The following is a 10,398-nucleotide window of genomic DNA, read 5'->3' as shown; positions in this document are numbered from 1 at the left end:
GTATTATGGTAAGATAAGTATTTTATGATAAGCATATTACTATGAGTATTTACGTTAAGCATGTCATGATTGCATTCACACCGGGCCTAGTTGGCCGGGCAGACACCGCTTCGGCGGGCGGCGATACGGATACACCACGACCTACGGGCGTGGGCAGACACCACTAGTGGGCGGCATGAGATGGTACCCCAGACGCGGGAGGCCTGGACGCGGGCTAATATTATTGATTATCACACCGTTCCGACATAGACGGGCAGCTTGCATATGATGCATACATGTTATGATGATGAGTATGAGTAAGATAGCATGCATTACTTCATTTATGATTATCAGTCAGATCCAGATGTCTCATGTTGATGTTATCCCCATATTATTGATGTCTCCTTTCATTATGTATGCCTCTCATACTCGGTACAATATTCGTACTGACGTCCTTTCTTCGGACGTTGTGTTCATGCCCACAGGTAGACAGGGAAGAGAGCTTGGCCCAGGTCCTCAGTAGCTGTCAGCTGATAGATAGCACTCCATTGTTCGGAGGTGCTTATGGCTATTCTTTTGATGTACATTCATATATGCATATTTTGGGCATGACGGAGTCTTGTTCCATCTATGTATTCATTATGTAATAGAGGCTCGTAGATACGCAGTGTGGGTTAGATGGTCTCACAAGATGTTTTCATATGTATGTATATTATTTTGATGGCCGATAGGCAAATGTATATAAAGTATTTATGTTTTGATTAAATATGATTTTCCTACAATTGGTATGTAAAATTTATAAAAGAGTATTAAATGAGCAAGACAAGCAGTAGAGTGAGCGGTGCTCGGTAATTGCTCCGGGTACCCGTCGCGGCCCCTAGTCGGGTCGTGACAGGTTCTGCCATGGGCCTCCTTTTCTGTTTCACCGGGGGAAATCTCCCATCAAGGCTGAGCTTATGAGTCGTCACTTCTGGTGGCACACCTATCATGTCTATATGGGACCATGCAAAACAATCAGCATTAGCTTGAAAAAATTTAATTAACTTGTCCCTGAGCTCCGAGGTTAACCCCGTGCCCAGGTATACCTTTCTATCTGGTAGATATTTGAACAAGATGACATGTTCCAGCTCCTCCACGTTAGATTTGGTTGCATCCGAGTCATCCGGTAATACGAACGATCTGGGTAAGCTGAAATCATCTTCTTCACCAACCAGATCCGATCCCTTCTGTTCTGCTTCCGAACCTGTTTCCTTTAATTTCTATTTGGTGTCTTTGCCTCCGATTAATTCATCATCTCTTTGGTCCGGCTTTTTTGGAAAAAGTGGTGCTTCCTCGACCGCGAACATCTCCCTTGCAGGGAGCTGTTCACCTCAGATAGTTTTAATTCCCTCTAGGTCAGGAACTTCGGCAACTGATGTAGTGTTGACGGTATTGCTCTCATGCTATGAATCCACGGTCTACCGAGCAAAGCATTATACTTCATATCTCCCTCGATGACATAGAATATCGTCTGTTGTATGGTACCGTTAACGTTGACCGGTAAAGAAATCTCTTCCTTCGTGGTTTCACTTGCCATATTGAACCCACTGAGTACTCGGGCTACCGGTACAATCTGGTCGAGTAGCCTTAGTTGTTCTACTACTCTCCACCGGATGATGTTAGCCGAGCTACTTGGGTCAATCAAAATACGTTTAATTTTGTGATTTGAAAATAAGAATAGAAATTACCAATGCATCATTGTGCGGTTGAATAATGCCTTCTGCATCCTCGTTACTGAAGGAGATGGAACCCTCGGGTACGTAATCCCGGCTGCGCTTCTCACGCACGACTGAAACCTTTGTTCGTTTCATAACCGGCCCCCGAGGAGCATCTGTTCCCCCAATTATCATGTTGATCATATGTTGAGGTTCCACCTATTCGGCCCGTTTGTGAGATTCCCTTTCCTTGTAGTGGCTTTTAGCTCGTTCACTCAGGAATTCTCGAAGGTGACCATTCTTCAATAAGCGAGTGACCTCCTCCCTTAGTTGGCGACAGTCCTCTGTTTTGTGCCCATGGGTTTCATGATATTCACACACCACGCTCGGGTCCCGTTGACCCGGGTCTGACCTCAATGGCCTTGGCCATCTTGCTTCGGTGATACGGCCGATAGCGGAGACGAGATCCGAGGTGTTGACGTTGAAGTTGTACTCCGATATCCTTGGAGGGTCTTTGTTGCTAGCCAAACTCCAGGCATCACTTCTAAATGATAAACCTCGACTGTTCGACGGGCGCTCAGCCTGTTTATCACCCCGACCAGAGAAGTGACTGGGGCCAACCCTTGATCTTTCCGATTTGAAGCTCGATTTTTCCGAATGAGAGTATAGCCAGTATCTTTCCCTCGATGATCGCGTCTCCGGCTTGTAAACTCTCCTCGGCCTTTCAGAGCTTTTGCTCATATTTATGGGTCCCGGGGGGAGCTCGAGTTGGTCATCCTCTACCCGAATCTTTAATTCATACCTGTTATGAACATCTGCCCAGGTCACAGCCTCGTATTCCAACAAGGTTTCCTTCAGTTTGAATGAGGCAGTCGAACTCTGAGGATTAAGCCCTTTGGTGAAAGTTTGTGCAGCCCATTCTCCTGGAACCGGAGGGAGTTCCATCCGTTCCCTTTGGAAGCTGTTCACAAATTATTGTAGCAACTCATCATCCTTTTGGGATATTCGGAAGATGTCCGCCTTCCGGGCTTGCACCTTTTTAGCTTCGGCATGGGCCTTTATGAATGCATCTGCGAGCATTTCAAAAGAAGTGATTGAATGCTCGGGCAGGTGGTCGTACCAGGTCAATGCTCCTTTCGATAGGGTTTCCCCAAACGTTTTCAACAACACGGACTCAATTTCGTCCTCTTCAACATCATTGCCTTTTATGGCACAGGTGTACGAAGTCACGTGCTCCTGTGGGTCCGTTGTGCCGTCGTATTTCTGGATATCCGGCATTTTGAACCTCTTCGGGATCAACTTCGGAGCCGCACTTGGAGGGAAAGATCTTTGAAGGTACCTCTTTGAATTCAACCCTTTTAGAATAGGCGGAGCCCCCAGTATCTGATCCACCTGAGAATTATACGTTTTCACCCTCTTCTCCGTTGAATCTACCCGCTTTGCCAAGGTCTCGAGCATCTTCAGAACTTCGGTGGATGAACCGACTCCTGATCTATTACTCTCGACTACCTGTGTTTCATCCCTTCTTGGTACGCCTTTTGACCTTTCTGGGGCTACCTTATCATTTTTGCTTTGTAGCTGAGCTGTTGCAATTCCCTGTTCGGCTATGGCGGTTCCCTGTTCCTGCAACATTTAAAAAATTAAACGTAAGCTAATCTCATCCGGAGTATCAGGTGCTTTTCGGCCTTAGGCCCGAGATAAAGTAATTGAGTTATGAGTATTCAAGGGATCAGTGGCCGGTAGAGTGGCATTCTCCTAGTTCACGGTGTTCTGCCGGTTGAGGCCTTCCCTCGAATCAACAGAGTTTGGGTCGATTGGATCTGCTGGTAGGTTCCGTAACCCACTGTTCTCGTTTTCGGCCACAATCTCGTTGTTTTTGACATGACCAGACTGTCCGCTGCTCGCCATTTGGTTCGTTTTTTCAGAAATTAGCAGACGATTTCTTAACCAAACGGGTAGGAGGTAGAAGCAAAGATTAAAAAACCACTATTATCCTTGCCCCACGGTGAGCGCCAAACTGTTTACCCCGAATCTTAGTAACAATTGAATTTGTAAGTGAGGTATAGGATATGTGAATAAATTTTAATCTATTATTCGGTTGATATGAAATTGATATGGACTTATTTGTAATAATATATATAGATATGTAAGTTTTCGCCTAGAATAAATATATTTATATTGGTGATTGAGCTAAATATATATATATATATATTGTATTGAGTGGATGAACAAGCCAAAGTATACTTCAAATCCGGACTAAAATGAGAGAGAGAGAGTGAGCTTAAATATATTTTTCTATTACAATGTTTTAGATCTCAAAAACCAACCCCTAAAAGTAGGAAAATGTCCTCTATTTATAGGTTTGCCTCATGGCTTTGAATACAATGCAAAGCCTTTTAGAATAAAGAAGGATAAGATAGGACTGTACGGTCCAACACCCGTACGGTTGTCAGTACAAAATGACAGAACAGTCTTGACGTGTGGCAGCACCGCAACTGGTTCATCGGACCAATGGCCACGTTCAGTTCGGACATGGAGAAAACGAACTAACAGCCACGTAAACTTGACATGGAGAAACCAGACTAACGGCCACGTAAACTTAACTTGGAGAAATCGGACTAACGGATACACTTCTCTCATCTCGGGTCAGCCGCATTCGGTGCAATTCCCCCAGTCTGAAGAAAAGACTAAACATACTCGTCCTCATTTGGTTCTACCTTCGGCCCCAGGTCTCACCGGTCTTGTATTGACCCGATTTTTACCGTATACAGATACTAGTAAATCAAAAAACGAAAACAAAAGGAATTGCACGGGCCCAGACGCGTCGCTCAGATTACTCTCCCTTATCTTGAGGGGGCCCCATCTTCCATGTGAAAACGCACAAACATACAAACACAGTAGCTTTAAAGACCAGAAAAAGCAACTCAACATCTGACCTTTCTGTTCTTTTTTTGTTCTTTAAGATTTCTCATATAAGGTAAATATAATACTCTGTACGATTTAATTAAATACTCCATCCGTTTTTGCCTTTTTAAAATATTTTCTGCTTTTAACTTGATACGAAGTTAAGTAACTAACAAAAATTTATAAATCTCGTAATCTTAAATTATAAAAAAATTAGAATATATCAAATATTCTCTAATTTTGTGGACATATGAATGTTGAAATTAAAAAATACTAATAATAAAAAAAAAGAGATATTCCAATTAAGGACTACCAAACGAACTAAAAAGGAAAACAAATGGAGGGACTACTAAAAAAGTGAATAATTAAAACATATTCTTCTTCCTCTTCCTCTTCCTCCTCCTCCTCCCCCTCCTCCTCTGTTCGACTACTATACTCTACTCTCTCTTTAAGGAGTAAAATCTTTGAGAGATAAAAAAGCAAAAGCTTATCACAAACTTTTCCAAATAGTTTCAATTTTTTCGTTTTATTATATCACAGTGTAATTGCATTGATTTGTTTATATAGTATAAAGTAGTGGTCGGAAATGTCTACTCCGACGCCGGGAAGTGCTCCAGCTCCCACATCTCCTCCGGCGCCGCCTACTAACTCTACTTCTCCACCTCCAACTCCACAAGCTCCTCCTCCAGCTACCCCTACGCCACCGGTCACCACTCCGCCACCCACTGCCGCCACTTCTCCTCCACCACCATCCACTCCTGCTCCTTCCTCCTCCACTCCAACAACACCTGCTCCATCTGGGTCTCCTCCTTCGCCACCTTCCACCACTCCTTCTCCTCCGTCTGGTGCTTCGCCTTCACCCCCGGCAAGAGGGAACTCTCCGCCGGCTCCTTCTGGGTCAGGGAGATCTCCGGAAACTCCTAGAGGAGGAGGAGGAGGAGGAGGAGGGGGGTCATCGTTAGATGAAGGGTCATCCGGAGTATCGACAGGACTGGTGGTGGGAATAGCAATTGGAGGAGTTGTCATTCTGGCAATGTTGAGTTTGTTCTTCATATGTTGCAGGAGGAAGAAGAGGAGAAATCACGGACCAGTTGATTATTATCCTCCTCCACCACCACCACTGGGGTATAAAGGTAAGATCTATTGTTGCAAACCTTCTTCTTCTTCATAAACTTGAAACCACTTTCTGGTTCAACGGCATATATTATCATTGCTACTAGTAAAACCCTCTGTTTCTGTGGTATTTTTCACTTTTCGAGATTCAATCAATTTTGACCAATATTTATTTTTTCACCATTACACCAATTTAATATGAGAAATGTTGCAGCTTATAATAAGTAATTTTCAAATATATATATTTTAATTTTTAAATATTGAGTTAATTTATAATTTAATTTAATTAAAATTGACTTTCGAAAAGCGAAAAATATCACGGATGTAAATTATTCTTTGAATTGGCATCATTTAATCGGTGGCTGTTTGGATTATCATCATGATTATAATTATGACTATTATGATTATTTTTCAATTTCCGTAACATATGCATGGAGAGATTCAAGTCTCTTTATTCTTTTTATTTTATTTTGTTTAAATTTGCAAAGCTAAGGCATCGATGGTGGGTGGTGCCAGAGATTCAAGGCTTTATTTTTCTGTAGAGACAGAAAAGGTTATATTACATTTATTTCGTCAAAAGTTTCCTGAAATTGCTTGCTGATTTTGGCATTATTGACCCCAGCTCACCAGCTGGTAGATCCATGGCGTCCAATATGGGGGAATAATATTAAGAGCTTGTTGACTTATCACCAATAATCTCTCTCTTTGATTTCTTTTTCTTTTTACCTACAATAATCAATGAGTTACAATTTTCCTTCTCAAGAAAATCAATGAGTAGCAATTTTCAAGTATATTAATGTCCAGTCAAAATACAAATGTTTCGCACCCTGCCCACCCAACTTTTTCGTTCTTCTTGGGGTCTTGAAATTGTTGCATGGAAAGAAGCTGACCTTGCCTTTTCTTAAGCTAATTTTTAGTTATAAATGAACTGCTTATTAATCTATTAAGTACTTGATTACACAAAGGTGAATGTAGTAGCATTTTCACACTTGTTTGTTATTCAGTTATCGGTTCCTTTATCTGATCATTCTATACTCATGACTGTTATTTGCCAGCTGATCCTTATGGTGACCATTGGCAACATAATGCACCACCACCTTCGGATCACGTTGTCTCGTTTCCACCAAAACCATCTCCGCCACCAGCAGGGGCTTCACGGCCTCCACACTCTCCAGTACACGCGCCTCCTCCTCCACCTCCACCTTACATGAGCAGCAGTGGAGCTTCATCTAATTATTCGGGGTTTGAAAATCCACTTCCACCACCTTCTCCTGGAATGGTCTTAGGATTCTCAAAGAGCACATTCACATATGAGGAATTGGTGTGGGCAACTGATGGCTTCTCAAATGCTAACCTTCTTGGACAAGGTGGTTTTGGCTATGTGCATAGAGGGGTCCTTCCTAATGGCAAAGAGGTTGCGGTCAAACAGTTAAAGGCTGGAAGTGGACAGGGTGAGCGTGAATTCCAAGCAGAGGTTGAGATCATTAGCCGAGTACATCACAAACATCTTGTTTCTCTTGTTGGGTACTGCATAACTGGGTCTCAGAGACTGCTTGTCTATGAGTTTGTCCCAAATAACACCTTGGAATTCCACTTACATGGTACACTATTTTTTTCCTTACACAAAGATTTAGAATGCACTCACCTTGACATTCTTCATCCAATCTGCTTGCAAATATTCCAGAAAAGGGAAGGCCACCATTGGATTGGCCCATTCGACTGAAGATCGCTCTAGGGTCTGCTAAAGGACTGGCGTATCTGCATGAAGATTGTATGTTTTCTCTTCCTGGCTATCTCGTTCTTACAGAGATCAAATATTAAATTATGTGGATAACTATTTTTTGTCCTTTATTCAGAATAGTTCGTTGTGTAAAATGAATTATTTTCTTTTACACAGGTCAACCAAAAATCATTCATCGTGATATCAAGGCAGCAAACATACTTCTTGACTTTAACTTTGAGGCTAAGGTAAAGGTCTTATCCATTATTACAAAAACAAAAAGTTGGAAATTTATTGAGAATCGAGGTTCACCTTCTCTTTTCTACTTCAAGGGTTGTTTTACAAATGGTTACTCATACATGAGATTCTCCCCGTTGCGGATGCAGCCTAGAAAGATTACTAACTTTTAGTTGTTACTCCTCCATCTCAAATGTATGACATATTTGAGTTATGAGGGTCAATTATTTTGGTTAATTTCAGGCCTTGAACTTATTTTCTAATTTAAAAATTAGATTCGAAGCTACAAGAAAAATACGGAACTGCCAATCTTTTGAAGTACTAAAATATGAAGGAACAATAAAGAAGTAGTAGTCAGGGGAACAACATGGGAGTCCGTTTATTAAAGAAACTGATAATGATATGCAGAGTATTCTTTGCATTTCTATGTGACAAGTGAATCTTCTTTCTTTTCTCAGGTTGCCGATTTTGGACTTGCGAAGTTAACATCTGATGTTAATACTCATGTCTCTACTAGAGTGATGGGAACTTTTGGGTAATGCTTCAATTCTTTTGTAATTTAATACATGTTGTTCTCTGTTTTCTTGTGGTAAAACTGATGTTCATGTCTCTACTAGAGTGATGTGATTTTTTTAGGTAATGCTGCAATTATTCTTAATTTAACACGTTTTCAGTGTCTGTTTTCCTGTGGTAAAACTGTGTTATAATTGATCCCTGGTTTTACTTGGTTGCTTCCGCTCCTTGATCCTTGTTTGATATTCTAGTCAATTTGCTCCTTAGAGAAAAATGTCCTTGATGATGATTATTAAAGTTGCTGGTGCTTTTTGTTTCCATTAGAATTGCAGTTGCTTCAGTGGGTCCTAATCTTATCTTTATCCATTGACGTCGATTCCAGGTACTTGGCTCCAGAATATGCAGCTTCTGGAAAACTTACAGAAAAGTCTGATGTATTCTCCTATGGAGTAATGCTCCTAGAGTTGATCACTGGACGCCGGCCTGTTGACTCTAGTCAAACATACATCGATGATAGTTTAGTTGACTGGGTGAGTAGTAATGCAATGGAAATATATCTCCGCTCATCTTTGTTTTCGACCTTTTCCATACCATCACTGGTTCTGCATTCATGATAGCAGATGTTAGTTATTACCTGCTTTGTCTGTTACAGGCAAGGCCTCAGCTTACACGAGCTCTTGAAGATGAGAAGTTTGATTCCCTTATTGATCAACGTTTAGGAAATGATTATAACCATAATGAGGTAGCTCGGATGGTTGCTTGTGCTGCTGCTTGTGTGCGTCATTCAGCAAGGCGTCGGCCACGCATGAGTCAGGTGACAATCTTTTCCAGAAGAGTTGTTTCTGTAAGAAACTTTGTGCATTGTGCATTGATTAAATCTCGACTAGGCACTTTAACACATTTCATTGAGGAAATCTTGACAATGTTTCAACCTCATCGCACCGAGAAAATTTCACCGGTTAAAAACTACCACGGGCTAACTTAATAATAGCCGTCTGCTGTGAAAGACACTTAATCCCCTGTCCTAATCCACATGGAGATTGCTAAACTTGAATTATTGTTTTGAAAATGAGCAGGTAGTCAGAGCTCTGGAAGGAGATGTGTCTCTGTCAGATCTTAATGAAGGGATTCGACCTGGACACAGCACAGCATATAGTTCATATGGAAGTTCAGATTATGATGCTTCTCAGTACAGTGAAGACATGAAACAGTTCAGGAAGATGGCATTAGCAAGCCAGGAATATGTTAGCACTGACCAGTTATAGTAATCCAACAAGTGAGTATGGTTTGTATCCGTCTGGATCAAGCAGCGAAGGCCAACAGACGAGGGAAATGGAAATGGGTAGGACGAAAAAAGAAAGTAGAGGCTTCAGTGGAAGTAAAGGATTTAGTGGAAGCTCTTGACGCAAGATACGGATTTCTGTATAATCTCTTCAGGCTGATTTTTTTCTTTAGCCGGATAAATGCTTCTGCAGTTGCAAAAATGGCTTGATATATTTTTTACTAGGTCAACGTACAGATTATTTCCTTTTTTTTTTTTTTGAGTCATCTTCCCCATTGTATCTATAATGGCTTTATACAAGAGAGATGAGTTATGCTGTTGATTCTTTAATTCAATGTTTCAGCAATACTAATGTTTGGTTGTTCATATCCGTTTAGACTTTTCTTTAACTTCTTGGTGGTAATGTTTTGCTTAATGGGTACTGACAGTAATCAGTTGCAGTGTTTTAAAAGGCAGGGGCGTGAAGCGGGGGTTTTACTTAGTACGGGGAGAGGCGTAAGTCCCGAGGCATGAGGCGTAAGTCTCATGGATCTTAAAAAATCTAATTTATACGGTAGTAAAATAGTATAATAACACAAAGATTATTAAAAAAAAGTATATTAATAGTTTAAAAAAATTAAAACATGATTAAAGAAACCCATACAAACAAAACTTCTAACATGATTTTACCAGTAAAAATGATGCAATAATTTAAAAGTTATTATGAGATGCAAACCAACTCTAACATTTTAACTTTCAAACAATAAAAGAATCGCAATTTCTTAAAGCATACTACTATATACTACGCAATTTACCTCCCTAAAAGAAAATAATCAATAAACTTGATCATATTATAATTAAAACATCACTTCTTCATGAATAAAAAATGACTTTCAAATAGCAAAATAAAAAACTATGAATTTTGAGACATAGGACAAAAATGTGAAGATCAATGACAATTGAAGATGTAAAATTCG

At 40.7% G+C, this 10,398-nt stretch overlaps 1 protein-coding gene across 1 annotated transcript; it reads left to right on the top strand.

The window, feature by feature from the left end:
* The first annotated feature begins 4,937 nt into the window (after nt 1–4,937).
* On the top strand, nt 4,938–9,808 carry LOC132603464 (proline-rich receptor-like protein kinase PERK1). The gene is given in 9 exon segments (XM_060316549.1): nt 4,938–5,710; nt 6,746–7,291; nt 7,375–7,461; nt 7,588–7,658; nt 8,106–8,182; nt 8,543–8,690; nt 8,813–8,974; nt 9,237–9,419; nt 9,421–9,808. Coding segments are annotated over 9 exon segments (1,965 nt in total). The 5' UTR covers nt 4,938–5,163; the 3' UTR covers nt 9,565–9,808.
* Nucleotides 9,809–10,398: the final 590 nt, after the last annotated feature.

This window comes from Lycium barbarum, chromosome 7 (assembly GCF_019175385.1).
Source record: "Lycium barbarum isolate Lr01 chromosome 7, ASM1917538v2, whole genome shotgun sequence".
Taxonomy (NCBI): domain Eukaryota; kingdom Viridiplantae; phylum Streptophyta; class Magnoliopsida; order Solanales; family Solanaceae; genus Lycium; species Lycium barbarum.
Note: the sequence above shows the minus strand (reverse complement) of the source record. Positions and strands in the feature narration are given on the sequence as shown.